Source organism: Ischnura elegans, chromosome 11 (assembly GCF_921293095.1).
Source record: "Ischnura elegans chromosome 11, ioIscEleg1.1, whole genome shotgun sequence".
In the NCBI taxonomy this organism is placed as follows: Eukaryota; Metazoa; Arthropoda; class Insecta; order Odonata; family Coenagrionidae; genus Ischnura; species Ischnura elegans.
The window spans coordinates 47,545,445-47,567,567 of record NC_060256.1 but is presented as its reverse complement, the minus strand read 5'-3'; the positions used below and the strand labels follow the sequence as shown (position 1 = coordinate 47,567,567).

The following is a 22,123-nucleotide window of genomic DNA, read 5'->3' as shown; positions in this document are numbered from 1 at the left end:
AACCTGTAGGACAATTCCATAACAACACTTGGCCGATTAACTTTTTCTCTTCAGTGAATATACCAAAAATATTCATATGTTAGGCTAGGCTGGACTGACAAACTATCCTCCCCAAAGAGCTACTGTGCCTCCCTCCCCTTCTTTCAGAGATTAATGTAATCACAGAATAAGTAAATATAATTGGTCATTTAACCCTTTGCGATCCAAGTAAACTTCTACTGACTGTAATATTATGCTACAGGTTCAAATAAATACTTTATTATTTAATAACCATTTATGTGTGACACCTCTTGAAACATTGCCCTTGTATCAGTGGCGTAGCCAAGGTGGGGGGGGGGGTCTGGACCCCCCCCCCCAGAAATATTAAAAAAACAATTATTGTCCTTCATAAAAGAAAACAAAATATTGAAAAATCAGGAATTTACAAAATGTTTATTTAATAAATTAAGTTTTTTCGATTATGAAAAGTGTGAAAATTAGTTTAATACTCATTACTTTGTGACCGGTTTTTCAAAAATATTTCCCCCTGGTTTTGGACCCCCCCTGAACGAAATTCCTGGCTATGCCACTGCCTTGTATAATCTCCTCATATAACCTTGTGATGTTGAGCTCAACTTGACGTTGGACCTGATGCTAGCACCAGGCCTGTCGAGCCAGCCTCGACGTTGGACTGCAAAGGGTTAACCTTCATCGTCCTTGCGGTTCCTTTGGGGACCACTGAGACACACTTCATTTAAAATTGGCTTATAATGAGTTTCATCGCTCGAGAGTTAACTGGAGAGCTGCTTATATTTTAAACCTAGGCCATTTAAATTTCCGGCCATGCAGTGATACATCTGGAATTTAAAGCCGTCCTTTAAAGGTTAAGAGTCCTATGTTGATCTACCATGTTTTGAAAGCCAAATTTTAGCCAATACAATATCATAGAAAATTCAAGCCAATACTTAATCATATAGCATTATCAAAGAAAGATCATATAAATATTATTACCATTTTAATGTACTTAAAACTGCTACTAAATTAGAAAACTGTAAATCACTCTCACCACTCTCCTCCACTGTCTGGCTTACAGTTAAGAGAGAAATGGCTAAGCTGGATCTTAATTTTAATAATGCCATCACCTAATTATTCTCATTATTATCACTAGATATAATGGAAAGTAAAGGCTGTGGATGCATAAAAATTTTACTTTTCTTAGAGCATTTGATGAGGGGGTAACTAAAAGTGAGTCCAAGTGTAAGAGTTAAGCCTCTTTCACTACAACTTGAGCTGGGCATGGGCTGGGCATGAAAATGGACTTGAGAACAATAATGTTCATTAGTTTTCAACAACTTGGGCATTGTAACTCAAATACATCCACTAAAGATTGAATAAAAAATTTCTCCCAATTCTAACCATCAGAAAGGAAGTTATGATAAACAATTAATAACCCAAAAACTATTGAAAGCCTTACAAAATCAATATATTGATTGTTTCAAATTATGATTAGAAGAATATTACACTCATCAGTTTGGGTCATACTGAGCAAAGTTAACCTTTACACTCTTAAGGCAATTTCTGTTTTCACTCCCAAATAGATAAAGCCCGATTCAAGTACTCATCAGGCATTTGGAAGAAGAGATAAATTATTTTGTCCATAAAAATAATATATCAAGGGGTCGATATATTGGCATCTAGAGTGTTTTTAAGGCGAAAACCAAAGGCCAATAAATCAGCAACCTGATTGCCTAAGGGTAAATTAGTTTCAGGCTTAATTTTGCAGAAGCTTGTTCCATTCATAGGGAAAAATAGCTTGGTCAAAATCCAAATTTTAATTTATTACCCATTTAATGGTGTTTATGTTAATGGTGTAAGTTACCTCTCACAACAAAAAAGGACCTTCTCATCTAACAAGGAAAGTCCCTCGAGTTTCACTGCCGGATCTCATTAAAAATTCGCTGGGTGACAGGAGATGAGGTATATTTTTTTGCTTCAGCTACCAATTTTCAATGATTTTCCAGATAAAAGCGATGGAAAGTAACAGGAAAACGCCTAAACTCATGCAACACGCCGCACAATAGTAGCCCCTGTACACTGTTGCTAGGATGAAGAACACCGCGGCGGATTTTTGCGATGAGGGCTGCATACATCTAGGCGTTTTCCTTTTACTTTCCGTAGCTACTACCTTGAAAAGTATTGAGCATTGGCAGCTGAAACCAAAATTGCATCCAATGGGTATCCATTTCCTATCATCTAGCAAAATTTCAACATTATTTGGCCATGACACTGGAAGGACTTCCCTTGAAAGTACACAACTTTTAATACTGTGAGAAAGTCAAGAGGATAAATGGCCCTGGACTAATGGCCTCTTAGGGGGATATGGCAGGCAGTCCCCTCAAAGGAAAAAATTTTGGAGGGGGGTCCTGAGACCCCGGAAGCTCTTCCCCAGGCTACATGCGAGAGGCTGGACAGGGTTGGACCAAGGATATCCTGAATGGGATGATATCCCCGGGTCTTTATGAAAAACTCACAATGTACAGAAGAGCAGGCTGTCCTTTCGCTGTGCAGCAACAGGCTAAAGAACCAATTAAAATGACTAAGGCTCCAGTTCCGATGAGGATGTACGATGCATTTGAAGAGAATTCAGTTGAGAGTTCCATGTATTTGTGTAGTTCCACTTTCATCCATATTCCCACAGCCAAGATGATAATGCCAGTAACCTGTAAATAAATAAAATACATCGGGTTAAAAGAGAACGATCCAAAATGGCAAAAATGCAAGAGAATGTATCCATGCCAAGAAGAGAAATAAAAATGAAAAAATTCCTAATAATAGGGTAGTTTCCTTCATCAAAGAAAATGAAAGGCATCGTCTGTGATTCGTTACCCACCATTAGCGTATTCATAATAAACAAATTATTTGGTTTTAGAAATTCTAGTGTAGACGAATGTTAATGGTCAATTTAACCCCATTTTAAAAAGGCCAGATTGGTGCCCATGTGATGCCACTCCACATGACGTCACGGGGACCTACTAGACCTACTAGTAGATTCTAAAAGAGTAGTCTGGAGTTTTACATTGTCTGACATTACCAATGCATGCATGAGGCACAGAGCCCAGGGAAACATCTCTTAATAACCACCTATTAAAATTGCCTATGGTCGGAAAGTTTCCTTTGTTTGATAGGGTATTAATAATCCTTATTTAAGCCAAGCACTACCTGCTGGAAGGGTACTCTACTAGCAGCATGCATCATATCAGCGCTCATAGCCTCGCACCAAGGTGGCCTCACATGGCGGCAGCCGGAACCAGAATGATGTCACACGGGCTTTTCCCAGAATTCATACTTAGCTGTCGCATTTTTGCGCACTTGAAAATTTTCACTTTTCATTTAATCGCGAAAAATAGATATCGTCATTAAAAAATCTAAATTATAGCTAAGAAAGTGTCGAAATTCCTTGCTAACACAGAGGCAAACAAGTTTGGAATGTATAAAAAAAATGGAAAGGAGACAACCTTTGTGAATAGGATTCTTTCAATTTGATATAAATTCTATGTGTAGCAGTAAACATCAACTTCAACTGTATAAAACATATCCAAACAAGATCCTAGTGAGCATTTCTTCAATGACTCTCTTTTATCTGATAAGAAAACCCCTCAGTCATTCAATATATCTGACTGCCAACGTCCGGGCTCCCCAGCAGCATGTGTAGTTTTTGATGGACTACGCTTTCAAAAGGCATCCTATTTTCATCTTCATCTCTGAGATGAAATATATATAGGAGGCCTTCACAGCTGGAGAACCCAGTAGTTGGCAGTCATCGTGAACAACACTGCAGAAACCTACGCAAGAATTGAATCAATCTTTTAACCATTGTAATGTATCAACACATATGTAACTACATTTTGCAAAAATACAACCCATTTGACAGCATATTAACATGGAAGCAACAAAAACGCACAATTGTGCGTAGTTACTTGAAAGGAAAGTACCTGTAAAAAGAAAATACTCTTGTTTTATCGATTATTTTATAATTGATAAAAACTGCTTTTAACGATTTATTAACTCCTTAGATATTTCTCATTTTTTCCGTAGGTACACCATCCACTGCAAGATGAAAATGTTGAAAACTAAAAAAAGTTTGGTGTGGACATCATTTGTTTGGGAATAAATGTCATTTGTGTATAATCATGAGTTGATCACATTGTGCAAAGTGCTGCATCATAGGCAATTGTTTTAATGTTTCTTCTTATTGATTAGCACGACTTAGATCTAGGATCAAGCCGCCATTAAAGTCACTCGGTAAAACATCGTGAGTTTGATTCTTTTCAAAATAACAAGGAAGGCCGAGGCAGATTCACTCATAAGGATTGATGTGATGAATTCCTGGCGATGCAATGTGGGTGGTCTACCCTACAGGACCTTAGAATATACACCCGAAAAATCAACAATGCAAACAGTTTGCTCTTCAATTGAAACATAATTATTGACTGGCAACGCATGGCAGTGCCTATTTCAGGACCCTGTTAGAACATAATTTCGGAGAGAGATTTCATCCGAACTTAAGCCATATAAAAGCCTAAATCAGGACGAAATTAGAGTGGGCAACCTAATTTCGCGCTATTTTTCACAGTTAATTTACTTTTAAGATTTATGACACCCTTGAAAACGTAATTATTTCATCGATCAACTTTTGTAATGACTATTGGGGAATTCCTTTTAACAGATCGATAAATTTTTCGAGAGAGAAACACCTTCATCTAGATTAATTTGCATATCTCCGGAAGCTAAAATAAATTCAGAAGCATTCGTATTTCTCCGTCATAAAATGGTATAATGCATGTTCTGGAAATAAAGCAACAGTAACGCGTTTCAGTACACGTTCACGCTTCGTATCGGAATTCCATGACCTCAATGAATACCTATTCTCTTCTCAACCTATTTATATTATCCTTGAATTGGGGTATAAATATTTTAAGAAATTCGAAAGATACTCCGCAACAAAATACGTTTTTGAAAGTGTTGAGAACAATTTATAGTGTGTGTGATAATCCAAGCTAAGCGAGCGCTCCTATGGATTTTCCGGGTAGAAGTAATGCGCGACAAAAACGGCCACACAATCAGGTAAGAAATGGAGGTCGCATATTGTTAAATTTTAACATTATGTACTGCCTTCCCCAAGAGCTCAGGAAAAGATAATCTCACTTGGAGAAGATAATAGGGCAATTTCCTTCATCAAAGAAAACGAAAGGCATTGATTGCGATTCGTTACCCACCATTAGTGTATTCATAATATACAAATTATTTGGTTTTAGAAATCCCAGTTTAGACGAACGTTAATGGTCATTTTAACCTCATTTGAAAAATGCCAGATTGGCGCCAATGCGATGCCACTCCACGCAACGTCACAGGAACCTAGATGGTATACGAATAGATAGGAGTTTTACATCGTCTGAGATTACCAATGCATGCATGAGGCACAGAGCTCAGGGAAATATCTCTTAATAATCACCCATTAAAATTATCTAAGTTCGGAAAGTTTCCTTCGTTTGATAGGGTAATACTGTAATAATCCTTATTTAAGCCAAGCGCTACCCGATAGCAGGGTACTCTGCTACCTGCTAGCAGCCTGCTCGTATCAGTCGTATCTGCCTAGTCGTATCAGCGCTTAAAGCCTCGCCCCAAGGTCATCTCACACGGCGACAGCTGGAACCAGAAATACGTAACACGGACTTTTCCCAGCATTCTTACTTAGCCGTCGTGTTTTCGCGCGCTTGAAAATTTTCACTTTTCGTTTAATCGCGAAAAAGAGCGTGAAATGCGTACTCCAGGAGTAATAATCTTTCCATTTAGATAATAAATAAATTATAGGAAACCACCCTATTATAACACCCAACAGCCAGCTCTAGTGTTCTGAAATTCAGAGAAAATGTGACGGTAATTTATAAATACATACATGCCATTAGTATTTAATAAGAGAGAAATGAAATATGATTTAATTAGTCTAAATCAGACCCAAAACGCTCGTTAAATGTGTCAAGTGTCTGAATCAGCCGTTGAAGCAGACTGAGTCAACATAACTTCCCTTAACATCAAATAACCCTCGCCCCAATTGGCAGCCACCCAGACCCAAATCCATGGGGACGACAACTTGTTGCGTCAAGCTACGTGATACAATTTTCCAGTACTTATCGTAAACATAGGGATAAAGAAATGGAACGGCTTCGATCGCATGCGTAAACAGATGTACTTATTGTGATTGTGGCGGTTGGTAAGAGACGCTCACAACAACCGGCTCAGCTCTGGAAACCAGCGTACTAGCACAATAGTCAACGAGATTCATCAATTTACGTCATCGGTTGTGTATTAATGCAGGTCGTCTTATGTCCAATCAAGAAATGGAAATTGGCTTTGTCTTCAAATTTTCAATTTTTAAAGATATTTTTAGTGACATTTTGAGTTCAATACGACGCATTAATAGCGAAATAAAAGCCTAACATTGGAATTTAGCGACTTCTAACGTATAGAGTTTCTTATTCACAACTTTTTATTATTCTCGAATTGGGAAAAAAATTTTCATTACACTGTTAAGGAATTTGTCATTCCTGAATCAATGAACAATTTATCCATATAACTTTATCCCATTAACTTGTTTATATCCTTCATAATTTCAAGGGGTATACGATTTTTCACACGAAAATAACCGAATACATTCGAAAAAATTAATAATAAGGCACAGGCTTTGAAAAAAAGCTTTATCTCCGACAAAATAGCATGTAATTCATAAAAGCATCATCTTATGTGCACATGGATATTTTCAGAACCGACTACAAAATGATAAAGAAGAAAATGCCATTTCAATCAGAATTTTCTGTTCATCGCGACCGCAAAATAATAAATGTAATATTATTAAAGTAATATACCGAGTAAGGTAGGTTCCCATGGAGTCCTTAAAACGTATTCTGATATCCTCCCCTTTATTCATGGACTTTTCTCTTCAATTCAAAATAAGGTTTAACCCCTTTCATTGTATCTAATTTCCTGTTTTCCTCCTTCCTCTCTGCCGTTTACCCAACATCCTATCCTCTAACACTGTTTTCAACATCGCCTTACCGCTAAGTACTCGCTCAACCCATACCTTCTGTCTCTTCCGTATCTCATCTCGCTGCCTCACCTCACCCACCATGTCCAACACTTCGTCGTTCCTCCCCCTCCTCTCCATCCACTTAACCCCCTCAATTTCTCTCCATACCCACATCTCGAACGCCTCCAGTCTTCTCTCGTCCTCATTCCTAAGTGTCCACATTTCCGCAATGTAAAGCGCTACACTCAGATCAGACGCCTTTTCTTTGAACTCTTACATAACAATACCCTCATGAGCTCCTCCCTCTTCAAGATCGCCTCCTTTCCAAACGCAATTCTCTTCCTGATTTTTTTTCAAAGGCCCATTCTTTTAGGAATAAAGTCGTAATTATTGTATAAAATATATATAATATATAATTAATAGCTTAAATACAGCTCAAAAAGTTTGAAATTGACGGAGAAAGTTAATGGAAAGAAAAAGAATATGTTCGTCGGTAACTAAGGGCTCTCGACAGAAACATAACCAAAATTCCGGGAAATAATAATGGCGAGATCATGACGTCAAATCTTCAAAGAGTGCGAAAAAAAGTTCTCTTAGACTTTGACGTCACAGCTTTGTCATTCTCAAATCACCTCGTAATCTCCTTTTATCCGGGTAAGCCTCAAGGTACCCCATTCCCGTCCTCATACAAAGTCGCGATAACAATGGCTGCGTAAGTTTGTAATCTCTGTTCCCTAGAGGGGCTTTTTGTCCGCAGCTAAAATAACAAACTAGAAAATTTAACCCTTTCTTTCTACAGACCTTTTTTCAGATTTTTTCCCGACAAGGATAGTTATTAAAAATGCTCAGAGAAGGAAAATTCTCTTTGCTTAAATTTTCATGCGTAGTCCTCGACCATTTAAAAGAAATGAAGACATGGGTAACATAATATTCTCGGAAAGATTGGCGTGTCTAACTAGCACAATTACGAGGCATAAAAACTTTTCCAATATCATGGGTGTGACATTAAACGACTCTAATGCCAGACACGCCAGCAGGGTACCTAGCAACGGCTGCTTTTTTCTTCATTAAACAAATCATTCCAGAAACGGTAACATAATTTCATTTCGCACAAAATTTTAATGCTTTGAAGTTAAATTTTTTCATTAAAACTTTTACATATGAAGTTAGAGATACCTAACACTTGAAACACAAGGTCATGGTCAAAATACTATAGTTAACTTTCTTTGAAATGATATCAAAGACATTTTTCAGATTTTTGTCCCTTATCGTATTTTATTAAAAGAATGAATAATTTTCAAAGCTAAAATCAAGCATCTATCTGGTTCAATTATGTATAATGAATATATAATTGGATATTGTTTTGCCCGGCACGGATAATTATTGAAAAAAGCCCAAGAAATATGTCAGGAATTCATTTTTCTTTAATCAAATTTTCAGGCGAGGTCCTTGACCACGAAGAAGAAATTAACACATGGGTATTATAATATTCTTGGAAAATGTAATCAACTAGTGTGTCTAACTAGCACAATTGCGAGGCTTGAAAATTTTTTCCAATACCACAGAAGTGACATTCAGCGACTCTAATGCCTTACGCATCAGCAGGTAACCTAAATTAATTTTGCCCTCGCAATGACAGCTTTTTTCCTTCAAGGAAACATGCAATTCCATAAACGGAAATATAACGCCATTGCATACTAATTGTAAATTATATTGCTGCACCGTCTAAATTATGAAGTTAGAAATATATACGACTTGAAATACCAGGACGTAGTCAAAATTCCATAATAAAATTCGTTTTAAATGACATTGAAAATATTAATTATTCTGGTTTTTACTTAGTTTATTTTAAAGCCGCCCTAAGCTCTAAAGGTCACCGCCAAAAAATCAAGAAAACCAGCTCTACTTACAGAAAAAAAACAATAGAGAAATGTTGTCGTTATTATCATTATTATAATTCTGTAATTTTTTAAATTTTACATTCTGCCAGTATTTTTAATCCCGCGTGGAGAATTAAAATGACTGCGATGACAATGAGAGCTCGAGTGATAAGCCGCGTATTTATTGCGAGCCTCCTTTGCTTGCACTGCTATGTCGGCGAAAATCCGTTTTCTTCGGCGTTCAAACAAATTTGCAGCGCCAAAGCATACGACGAAGCCGAGAAGAAATTTTGACGAGTTCCATGTGCGTGTCTAAGAAACTGCGAAGCACACCAGATTTTTCTGGTACTCATTAAGGAACTCTCCGCATCGCGTGCTTTCTTCCAGAGTGCTAAAGATTCTTCATGTACGAAAGCTAGCTTTGAATTTTTCAAGGCCAGAATTTATGGTAGATTATTTAAAATAAAGGGCTTAATCTTATTATTCTTATAGAAACTCGCTCCCGAATATAACTGAAAGAATGGGATTGATTCAAAAAAGCAATACAGTCGTTCGTGATAGTTTAAAAAATGAGACCCCGTACTTTTTCGTTTTAGGTTCTATCAAAATCGATTTTTCAAGCCTTTTTTGATCACTCTGCAAGTCATTTTTGTTAAATAATATGACGCAACACCGTATCTCCCACAATTTTGAGATGATAATTCACGAAACAGAGAAATCCAACGAATTGGCCAAAATTTAAAAGTGCTCCTATTGGTCTGAAAATTCGTTTTTCGGCGTATCACGCGGTCTAGCTTCGAAAAATGTCTTTTGAGAAAAATCGACTTTTTTTACTGTCAAATACCCCAAAAATTAGAGGTACAATACTGTAATAGATAGAAAATGTAGCGTTTCGACAATTTTTTTCTGGGGTTTCCTACGATTCCACGTATCTGGTCTTGTGCAACCCAAAGATTTGAATGAATTAGTCAGTCAGTCAGGGGTCGGAAGTGGGTTTTATACTAAATAGACGCCTATACCATAAAGTACTTGCGATGTTGCCGTTGGTTTTTGTTGCATCTGAAATGGCATGACTACAGGAAAAAAGTTCCATAATTTTTCCTTGGAAAAAAATATAAAAATTCAAATTTATTTTTGAAAAAAAATCTTGAACAATTTTCGTTACAAATTTGAAAAATGTGATGAAATCGATGGATCAATAATCCAGGAACTTGGATTCTTCTGTTTTTGAAGTTTCTATGAACTTGAAATGAAACCGTAATTTGTGATATTTCAAATTCTAAGTTAGGTGAAAATTTTTAACTCCTTAAAAGAGGTAGCCTAGCATAGCAATAGAACATAGCATTTATAGCGCACCTAGCATAGTCATTACATAACAAGTGCACCCGTAGATTTACTGATTGCATCTTTTTATGATTTGTGTTTTCTCCGCGGAGGACAAAGATTGATTATTCATTTCAAAGGCCATGTAATTGCTTTTGTGATTATGGCGAAAAAAATTGAGTGATGACCACTATCACCTGATGAATGAGACAGGTATTTGAGGAATGAAATTCAGCCAGGACTATAAATCCTACCCATACGTCAAGTAAGATGAAGAATTTCTCAACGCCACTTGCAAGCTCTGAGCTCATAATGGTCTCACTAATGAATGTTTCGTTGCAGACAAGGGAAGACGAGTTTTAGGCTCCCAAATAATAGCAACCACCAGTTAATATAAAAAGTGTAACGTAAATTACTTTATAAATAGATATGTTTTCTTGTCCTCAAGTATTTAATTATGATTAGGGTCTCGGAGTAAAGTTCCCAAGATTATATATGCAACTGCATATTAAACTGTTGGCAACGTTTGGATAAATTTCTTCTCCTCTAATCAACCTTGGAGGAAAATCACTCATCATCTCATTCAATAAATAAATACAAGAAAAAAGGATCAGAGAATGTAATCTGGGTAATGCAACAACTTCAAACAGAAACGCATCTATTGGAACATCAGGAATGGAAAATTTTAGCGATAATCCATAAGAACCCTGTTCGCGCCATACGGGGCCCTGTGCTATAATCGCTTCTCGCTTGCTTCGTTATTTGTTGTGCGCCCCTGTGGGCGAGGGTGTGATAGTTTAATGTTTTTGTTTTCGTGGTTGTTCGCCGTGAACGTGGGAGTTGTGAATGTGTCGTCGTGTAGGAAGGGTATCGGGCCGACGCTGTCTGTGGAAGCCATCCACGGGAGTCCGACATTCAGGTGAGTGGTGATTTGGATATAGTGGGACTCTCGGCGCATTTAAAAAATACAGTCCACTATTAACACCGTAGTATCGCGCGCACAGACTCTTATCACATACTAAAGCCCTGAAGAAGATATAAGAAATATATCGAAACGTTGACTTATAATTTTGTACATCATTCTTAGACCTATAATACGAGACGTTAATCATAGGTAAATTATGTGTAATATTTCTAATCCCGCCGCGTGAACGGCGGTGAAATATACAAGAATTACCACGAGAATAAATTCCCCTAGACCAGGAATCGAACCACGGACCTTTGGGTTTCCGGGCCACTGCGCAGACCAATATGCTATACAGGTTCTTTAATTCCCATGGCAATTATACCGAGCCTCATGGTATTAGGTGTTAGGCCCTCGCGGTCCATCAAGGATGGCAATGCGAGGGAGAAAGGACTTCCAAGTAGCCACAACCGGTTGAGAGCCTCAAACCTGCGCTAAAGCCGCACAAAGCGGTATGTGAAATATTTCTAATCCTTCCGCGTGAACGGCGGTGAAATATATAAGAATTCCCATCAGCAAAAATTCCCCTGGACCGGGAATCGAACCACGGACCTTTGACTTTCCGGGTCACAGCGTCAATTTTTTCTTATGACAATTCTTGTATGTACGTAAATTATTTTTCCACATTTCTGCATTCTTAAAAACAAGAGTAAGTAACTTATTGATTACCATACAATTATCCTCGTTTTACAAAGTTACAAGTCAATTATGATGATACGATGACTTTCCGATCCGTATTCCATAAGCATCCTCGAACCACTGGGAGCAGCTCGGTTTCTGGGTTTGTCCTCCGCGTCGATTCATCTTCGCAACGCCGGGAAAAGCACAATACGAAGTTACTATTATATAAGATATCGATGTAACGTTTTTTTTATTTACTAAAAAGGAATTATTTTTGGTCAAAATATTCTTATACACTGGATATTGGATACAACAAAATGTAACGACACATTATGATTTTAAACCTGGTCTTCGCTTGAGCAGATATATCGGCTGTGACAATTTTCACCCGTGGGGCGAAAGCCGATATATCAGGCCGTGGCGCTTAGAGGATTAAAAATCAATTGCAAGTTCCATCGATGAAACAGACAAACGGACGAAGCAGTAGAAGAAAAAACGCGTAAAAATATCACAGAACCGGTTGAATTTAGCGCGGGGTTTGGTCATTTTTTTAAATTAACGTAATAACTTGCGCTAGATTTAGGAACGCGCAGTGTCGCTGCACTTGTGAGCTATGAGCTATCGTATTTTGTTTGTATTAATCGTGAATCCACGAATAATTCAAAAGAGTATCCTCAAGTTGGCCTCTAAAATTGTTTTCACTCACCGCGCATTTAAATGGGTTTACAAAAGTCGCCACGCGTGTCTCTGACGGACAAATTGATCCGAGTTTCACGGGGAAATAAGGCATAGTTAGGGGTATTAATCGCACTTTATGCACGTGATGATGTGATCTATCAATTTCATAAATCTTCAAATCTATTCCTCGCGATGACAAACATTATACGGCAAAATATTGGACGGCAAAATGCGGATCACATTGCACTCATCACAGCGCCGCGGACACTTTTGAAAGCCGATTAAAACGCGACCGAATTGGCAACAGAGATCAGCCTTCCATGGGATGGAATTGGGCCTCGTCTATGCAGTCCCCTTGCCCATCCTAATGCGAAAGGAACTTGCTTTGCTGCAAAACACGACTTTGCTGCTCATTAGCACGACGTGACCTTAAAGAAAACACAGGCGCATTTCCTCTCGACCTGGGGCGAATTTCCGCACCGATTAGACCGTTCACGCAACAGCCAAGAGGTAGCACGTGGAAAATAGGGTGGCTTGAATGGGATAGAGGGGGACATGAAAGGGGTAATGACAGAGAACTGGGAAATATCACATCCTCTCACACCGTAAGACTCTCGGAAGCAATAATATGGTCAACCGCGTCGCCTGACAATGTCTGACTTGAATTTGAGTGGCCACAGGAGTAAGTTAATGAAATTTATTGCCAATATTATACATAAGTTGAATATTTTGTCCAGCTAAGATATGAGCTACAGATAAATAATACTATGTACAATTATGAAAAAAATCATTGGTGGTACATCTATCAACGTCTAAAGGACTAAGCAGGCCACAACAATACATGTTCATTTAGTAGTTATTTATTTATCGTATATGCAAGCAATAAAGAGGTTTATCATAAAAGAATGGCGTGGTTTGGTACATGGTTTAAATAAAAACAGAATTAGTAACGGTTCATGTTTTTTTCGAATATTTCTTCTCAAACAGTTTTTTTACGGCCATGAATGAACTCATCACGTCACTAACTCCAATGGTTTGAAGCTCAATATTATCATCCAATAGACTCTCAACAAACATTTTCTTTAAACCCTTGGGTAAAGGAGATAATTTTATGCGTAATCTCTTGTTTTCGTTCCGTTTCTGTAAACAGCAATAAGGCTACCAGCCCACGGTTTTAAAAATATTCGGTTTTCGTCCTCTGCAAGGATATATTCATCTGGTTTTACTTTCCACTTAGACTAATGGATAAAATTAAAAATGTATTTTCTCCTGATAATCGGCGGGAAAAGATAATGAAGTCAGTAAGTTGCCATATGTTCAACACAAACAATGATTTAGAAAAAAATTTCCACGAAACAAAATAAATAGATACTCAGTTTCATTATAAAAAATGAATTATGGAATCTCTTGAAATATAAATAGTATCGCAAAGAATACTCTTATGGCTGGATTGTCCTTCATAAAAGGAGGTAATGGCGATACAATGCAGAAAGAGATGTACAATTTGATAAACTGAAGTGCATTTTCGAGAGGAAAGCACTTATTCCCATCACTCAATCGACAGATCGTTCGTATCGATCAATAAATGTATCCTAAAATAGAAAATACAAGCTACTATATCTAAGTTTCCTAAATCGATTAATAAAAATGGAATTTAGAATACCCCCGAACGGCTGAGGTTGTAAAGGTGAATGAATTAGTTTCGGAAAATTTTCTTACATACTTTTAAGAAATTGTACATATTAATATTAATGATTTTTACCAAGACAAAGAGGACAGTATTTCTACCCTCGCTTTAGCATATGGTATTCATTTTTTTAGATTAATTAGAGCAGCGCGAGATAGGAATGTGAGACTCAAGATAAAAGTAGACGTGGAGGTACTTGAGCAGGTAGATCAATTCAACTATTGCACATTAGAGGACAACGGATACTGCAGTGAGGACATCAGGAAGAGAAATGCACTAGCAAAGGAGGCATTCATGAAAATGAAGGACCTTCTGAGAGGATCACTATGGAAGAGGTCAAAGAAAAGGTTAGCGAAGAGTCTGATCTGAAGTGTAGAGCTTTACGTTGCAGAAACATGAGTGCTGAGGAAGGATAACGAAAAAATACTGAAGGCGTTCGAAATGTGGGTATGGGGAAGGTGACGTGTACGGAGAGGATGAGGAACGAAGAAGTACTGGACATGGTGGGCGAGGATAGGCAGCTCCTAGATGTGATAAGGAGGAGACAGAAGTCGGAAATATTCAATCCCCAAACGTCTATTATTTGTATGATAACAAGGCTAGAATGTTGAAAACTACTTGACAATTAAGTTATTTCTTATTATTTTCATTAAGAAGAAATAAAAAAGTTATTATTTGAATAGAAAGCGTAATACCGTGGTGCCAGTCATTAACGCAATTGACACAGTGAATTATTGCATTTAACTCTCGCGACTAACATTCAAAAACCCGAAAACTTATTCAATATCAACCCACATTTCTTATTACTTGAAATGGTTTGTTAGGACAAATAACCCAGCGAAGTAAATTTAACGCAATTCATGGGGCACCGGAAACATTTCTTAAGCGTGAAATATGAGAGTCACTGTTTAGTTACCGCATAGGGTAGCTGGAACATTTGGGCTAGACAAGGGTGTGGTACATTTCCAGTCATCACGTACACAATTTTTTGCGCGCGACCGCCTTAAATTACGTACGCAGAGATATTGCCAGCTTGTCATTTGGAGAGAAAGAGTCGGGCGATTATCGATCCCAGATTCCGGGCAAATCCTGCGCGAACCCGACGAATATAAATTTCCTGCTCCAAGATTCCCTGCGAATATATATTAGTACCGGCGTTGTAGCGCCGCGCTGTGGGAATATCCGCCCTTAGCGTCTGCTGAGGGTTGCCAACGCTAAAATGTATCTGCGTAGGTATGCTCCAAAGAATGCATACAACCAGGGCTGGATTTTCCTGTAGGCTCACTAGGCTTCTGCCTAGTGCCTCAAAATCAATATGGGCCTACATTGAAATTTTTAGCAAAATTAAAATTACACCATTCGAAAAGCAATAAATACTAAATCACTGAACATAACACAAGGAGAAATTCCACGTATCTGATTAATTAAAAAAAAATGTATTGGTTAAGATCCATGCGTTTGGCTCATTGGGTCTGCTCGTCTGTGTATGCTAGATTAAACCAAAGTATATTTCATAGCTTCACTGATTGCTATGACAAATATTGTCTTATAGGGCCTCTTAAAAGGAATAGCCATGGGCCTCTTTTCATATAAATCCGGCCCTCCATCCACCGAATTAATCATTAAACCAATTACCCACCGAGTAAGTAATGAAGGACGTGATAAGAATAGGGGGAGAAAAGAGAAATCTTCTAAAACCCTTGAGGAGAAGACGAGAAAAAATAGTTGGCCACATTATGAGACATGATGGCCGGATGAAAACAGTAATAGATGGACAAGTGGAAGGGAAGAAGGGCAAGGGACGGCCCCGAATGAATTACATAGAACAGGTTATAAAGGATGTAAAAGAGAAGAAGTACGTCACTATTAAAAGGCAAGCGGATAGGACCCAGTGAGAAATGGGTGGTGGAATCCACGTGGAACCCACGTGGAAATTAGGTGGAAATGTAACGTGGATACCACGTGTTTTTGGTCGTGGAATCAACGTGGAACCCACGTGGAAATTTGGTGGAAAAATTAAAACAGCAGTAGGTGCTGCCCTGAAACATTCTTATACATTACCATGGCAATGCATAAGAATGTATAAAAATTTGAAACAGGTTTATACAATTTTTTTATAGGGGATACCATCATTTTCTGTTCCACCATCAGGCTGTCAGTTGAAAAATAAACATATCTAATACAGAAATATTACATTCATGCCATTTATCCTGAATTTTCCCTGTGGGTCCAGTTTGAATATGATTATCTAGAAAATATCTTCTCAAGACATCTTGTAGATATCAGAAAAGGGAACATTCAGAAGCCTACAAAATGTCTGGAAGCTATTACAAAATATTTTATGGATATTTTATGCTATGATGATCCTTTATCTCATCTATGAAATATTGTTAATTTAAAAATTTATGAGAAGAACCAAAGCATTGCAATGCACATTTGCTTTCATCATGACGAACTATCTGCACATGGTTAGGGAAGAATTTAAATTTACTGCTTATTCAGTGGTGGCATTTTGTTTGGAATTGTATAAGGAAGGACATTAGCTGCTGGGTATTCGATTTAGATATAGAGTGGTCGAGGTTTTAATGGTTTCAGGACAGCACCTACTGCTGTTTTAATTTTTCCACCAAATTTCCACGTGGGTTCCACGTTGATTCCACGACCAAAAACACGTGGTATCCACGTTACATTTCCACCTAATTTCCACCATAATTTCCACGTGGATTCCACCACCCATTTCTCACTGGGGAGAGCTGCGTCAAATTAATATTTGATTGTTGATTTATGATGATGGTACCAATGACGTCGGTAGGTGGGTGAAAAACGTACCACACCAAGTGGGAATGCGTAATGTTGGTTTTCGGCACGGAATCTTGCCCAATCCGTGCCCCAAAGTCTTCCTCCTCTCCCTAGCTAAGTGCCTGACACGAACATAACAAAACGTGCGCACCTCATGCGAAGGCCATTATATCCCCTATAACGGCACACCTGTTACACCCTCCAATGGTTCCACCATATGGGCGTCGAGTGTCACGTCTGGCGTGGAGTGCGTTGCTTTGACTTGAATCGATATAAAAGCGAACCTGTTACGCCGCACCAATCGGATGTTAAGAGAACACATCATTCGCCCACTCGACTGGGCTCAAACTGTGATTTTGGAGACGCTCAAAAATTGGCTTTGTCTTTCCCCTGTTACCGAAGCGACTAGCTACACGGTGGGACAACATAAATTCCTTTTTTTAAAATGCGCGCCATTCAGTCGAATAAAAGATACAGTGTCCGGCGTGATACGGTGGAAATCTTTGATGTTCAGCTTATTAAAAACACTTGTCTGTTTCCACACTCTTTTATTTTCACCGACCATGGTTTCGGCAACTTGTGCCATTAGCAAGGTAATAACTTGATAATGGCACAAGTTGCCGAAACCATGGTCGGTGAAAATAAAAGAGTGTGGAAACAGACAAGTGTTTTTACTAAGCCATTCAGTCGGTTGATATAGTAGAGGAGCACCAGTGGTCTCGTCCGAGAGGCGTGACTATAAAGTTTTGTTTCTGCAAAATTCAATCGCCATCATACGTCGTAAAGTCGGCTCACACTTCAAGAGCATAGGTGGCTGTTTTGAAGGGACACTTCCCTGAGCGCTTCATGTCAACTAGGGGCGATTTGGAGTGGCCGGCCCTCTCTCCCGATTAGGCCCCTTGTGATTTTTTCAATGTAATTTTTTGATGTGTCATGTTTAAATGCACAGTCCAAGGACCCTGCAAGCTTTGAATGCCAACATTCGGGATGAATTTGACAGCATACCCCCTGATATGCTGGTAACAGCCATGACAAACGCCAGAAAAGTCTGGAGAATGGGGGACGTCACCTACTTGGCTTGGTCTTCAAAATTGTGTGAAACAGAACTTTAGATAGGTATGTGCCTATATTATAAAAAACAAGTTAACAGTTTCTGAGCGATACAATGGGATTTGATAAGTTTTGAAAAAAAAGGAAATTATGTTGCCCCATCCTGTAGAACAATGGTGGCTTTACACGAAGTGAGGTACTCATGATGAATGAATTCACCGCTGAATTTGGCTCAGAAAAATACTCTCTCAAAACTTGTGATATCATGAAATGAAAATGTACAACCTTGGTATCTTTTCACAGGAAAATTTATTCGTACGACGCGTTTCGACGCTGAGACGTCATTATCAAGTACACTCTTGTAATATCTACAATCCAATATATAGCCAATTCTGGCAGGGGTGGAGGGAGAGGGTTATACAGGGGGGGAAAATTGGGAAGGAGTGGGAGGGTTGGTGAGGGAATGGTTGGGAAGCGTGATTAAGCCCACGCTAGGAGAGGCTACAGATCATGTCATACCAGCCACCTCCCGTCACCACTTCTCACAAAAACTATCCACTTTCCACTACCTAATTAACCGGCTACTGGACATCCCCCTTTCTATAAACAATTTCGAAAAAGAACTGAATACTATTAAATTCTTAGCAAAAAGGAATGGCTATTCAGACGATTTGGTGGAAAAAATGCTCAAGAAAAAACAATATATAAGAACCAACAACATGTTATACCATAACAAAGAAGAAAACAGTGAGTTTAAATGGTGTAAACTACCGTATTACGGGTGGCTGACTGAAAAACTATCCAGTGTCTTCCCCAAGGAATTTAGACCAGCGTTTTACAACCACGCTAACTTAAGAAATCTCCTCAACAGGACAAAAGATAAAGTGAAAAAATGGGAATGCAACGGGATATACAAACTCAAGTGTAATGATTGAGACGCAGTGTACGTGGGGCAGACGGGTAGGGCGTTCCGGACCAGAACTGAAGAACACAAAAGGTGTTTACGCACGGGGAATCTACAGCAATCCCACTTTGCAAAACACCTGTGGGAAGAGGGACATCATAGTGACTTCGAACCGGACGTTTTACACAGAGTCGAGAAGGGGAGGAAGATGGACGTCCTGGAGGAGTTGGAGATAAAAAGAAATTTGAGTTTGGGACATGTCCTTAATGACGTCGTTTTCCTAAGAAATTCACCTCTCATTACCACTGCACTTAACCTCAAAAATTTACCCCTTTCCAAACCAACCCTTTCCCCCGGCCCAGGAACCCTACCTGCCTCTCCTAGCGTGGGCTTAATCACGCTTCCCAACCATTCCCTCACCAACCCTCCCACTCCTTCCCAATTTTCCCCCCCTGTATAACCCTCTCCCTCCACCCCTGCCAGAATTGGCTATATATTGGATTGTAGATATTACAAGAGTGTACTTGATAATGACGCCTCAGCGTCGAAACGCGTCGTACGAATAAATTTTCCTGTGAAAAGATACCAAGGTTGTACATTTTCATTTCAACATGGATTTTCACAAAGTTAAAGCCGAATCAATTGAATTCATTGCGATATCATCTTTGAATTTTGTGGGCAAGCATGAAGAGACCCACAATTTGGCTGCATCTAAAATGTAAAATTCTTACATAAGAGAAAATTTGTCCGCAAAGATTTCAAATTAGGGATACAGGTAAACGCTGAAAGTTGCCTGATTGAAAATCTCTCAATCGCAATCAATGATTCAGCCCGATGGTTAAGCCTGAATCACACGATCATTTTATCCGTCATTTCCTAGTGATCACTCGCAAAGGATCATCGCCGGCAATTGTTTATCGCGATCACGATCGCGATGAGTATTACCATCACTATTTTTCATCACTCGTCCGGTCGCTTTTTCCGTCGCTAAAACCGTCACTTAAACCGCATATCAGCCAATCGGAACGCATGCCCGCATGGAGCGATTGCAGCGCAAAGTTTGACAATCATGGGAACTACAGAGATAAACAAACACACTACATATATATATTCGTTATGCGGGTCCTGTGACAACGAGCTATGATATCGAAAGTGATACCAAAGGCGACGGCGGGAGGGACCGTGTGATTCAGAAAAATGATCACTAGAGCGACGAAAGAAAATGAAAAAATGTCCGCGGCGATGTGATGAGCGCAATGCGATCAACTTTTTTTTTCCAACATACTGCAGTAAAATGTTCATAGCGAGGAATAGCATTTAAAAGTAATGAATTTGACGATCAAGTCATTATGTGTGCAAATTTCAATTAATACCCCTAATTATATCTTATTACCCCGTGAAAATCGAGTCACTTTGTCCGACTGCGACACGAGTGGCGACTTTTGTAAACCCATTCATATATATGCGCGTCGGATGACAACACATTTAGAGGCCGACTCGAGGATCCTCTTTTGTAATATTCGTGAAATGTAACTATATTCAAAGTGGAGCGCCTGAGGATAGGTGCCCCTAGGCAAATGGCCGCCTCAGCAGATGTATCGCGGGTAGTCTCCATAAGAGAAATATTATCGGAGGCTAAGTGTGCGCAGTCGGTAAAACTGTATGCACAACTCTATGGCTAATACGCGAAAATATGAATTCCGGGAAAGAATATGCTAATCAGAATTTGATTCGTTTCCATTCGTCTGATCAAATGTCCATTCACCTGTCTAGACGAGCAAGTTGCCTGTGCAATGACCTGTTCATATCACCTTCGAGCTCGGGGGTAGACTTGAGAGCGAGCGAAACAGATAAAGAGTCAAGGGTTGATTTTGATTTCTTAGATATCCAGGCGGTCGCGCCATTCTATTTCAGAAAAAAATGTTCTCTTACATTCCTCCCCAATGGACATTCGCGTGGGTATACAAATACGGGTATATTTTACGATGCCTGGTCAACGATAAAATTCAATGAACATTCATTTTTGCATGAAAATGGCTGAAATTACTGATTACCCATACTTAGGGGGGTAAAATAAGAGTACTTTATGTAGTAGAGCCTCGGAGTATACGCAAATTTCCAGCTTTTACAAATCCCAATACTTTAAGAGTACGCATCACTCCCTTTCGACCGATCGTACATTGTTTTTCTGGTGACGTATTACTCTATTAAACCTAGGTCCTTTATTTACTTAAGACCTATGCAATTAAATAATATACCTGAGTGTATAAAATTTTCAAAAAATGTAAAGCTGCGAAAAAAGTGGATACTACCCATGAATAAAATCGTAGTTTTGTATTAGATTTATGACACATAAAATGCTCCAAATTGTCACTAAACATGTTAAGTGTTCATATATAATTAACCTTGAAGTATTGTAAAAAAAAGGCGCATGTATATTGCATTCATTTACGGAGGGCAGTCTAGATACATGTGTATATTGAGACTGCCTGAAGCTCCGAATGATTTGTACTAAATAAAATCGTAGTTTTGTATTAGATTTGTGACTCATATAATGTTCCAAATTGTAACTAACCATGTTAAGTGTTCATATATAATTTACCTTGAAGTATTGTAAAAAAAAGGCGCATGTATATTGCATTCATTTGCGGAGGGCAGTCTAGATACGTGTATATTGAGACTGCCTGAAGCTCCGAATGATTTGTACTAAAAGAATAAAATCAGCTATAGAATATTAGGTTGGTCCTTATTTTTAAAGTTATCTAATTTCTTTTGGGATTTCCCCCAGATTTTCCCCACTTGGTGAGAAAACAAACATTGAAAATTAATTTTGCAATTGGACACTGGGAAAACGTGCCGCATCGTACTTAAAGCTTTGAAATTTTGGTATTTTTGGTTGTTTTTCGGGCAAAACTGAAGATGATGTCACTCTCGGATTGTTCTATCACTTTTCTGTTTTATAGAATGACTCGTTCGATATTTGTAGCATATCCACTTAAATATCTTTCATTTCTTCCCATTGGTTCCCGGGATATCGCACCAAGAGTGACCGCGTACCACTACAGACATTTTTGGTGGCACGCGAGTTGCATACTAGGGTGGGCCGAAACTTCATTTTTTGCGATTATTTTTTAAATTATTGAATTAGATTTTT

At 38.6% G+C, this 22,123-nt stretch overlaps 1 protein-coding gene across 1 annotated transcript in view; it reads right to left on the bottom strand.

Moving 5' to 3' along the window:
• The window catches only part of LOC124168329 (tetraspanin-7-like), a 46,236-nt gene that overhangs the window by 15,841 nt on the left and 8,272 nt on the right, over nucleotides 1-22,123 (bottom strand). The window contains exon 2 of the mRNA XM_046546503.1: nucleotides 2,511-2,699. Coding sequence (XP_046402459.1) covers nucleotides 2,511-2,699 — 189 coding nt within the window. The remainder of the gene's footprint in view (nucleotides 1-2,510; nucleotides 2,700-22,123) is intronic.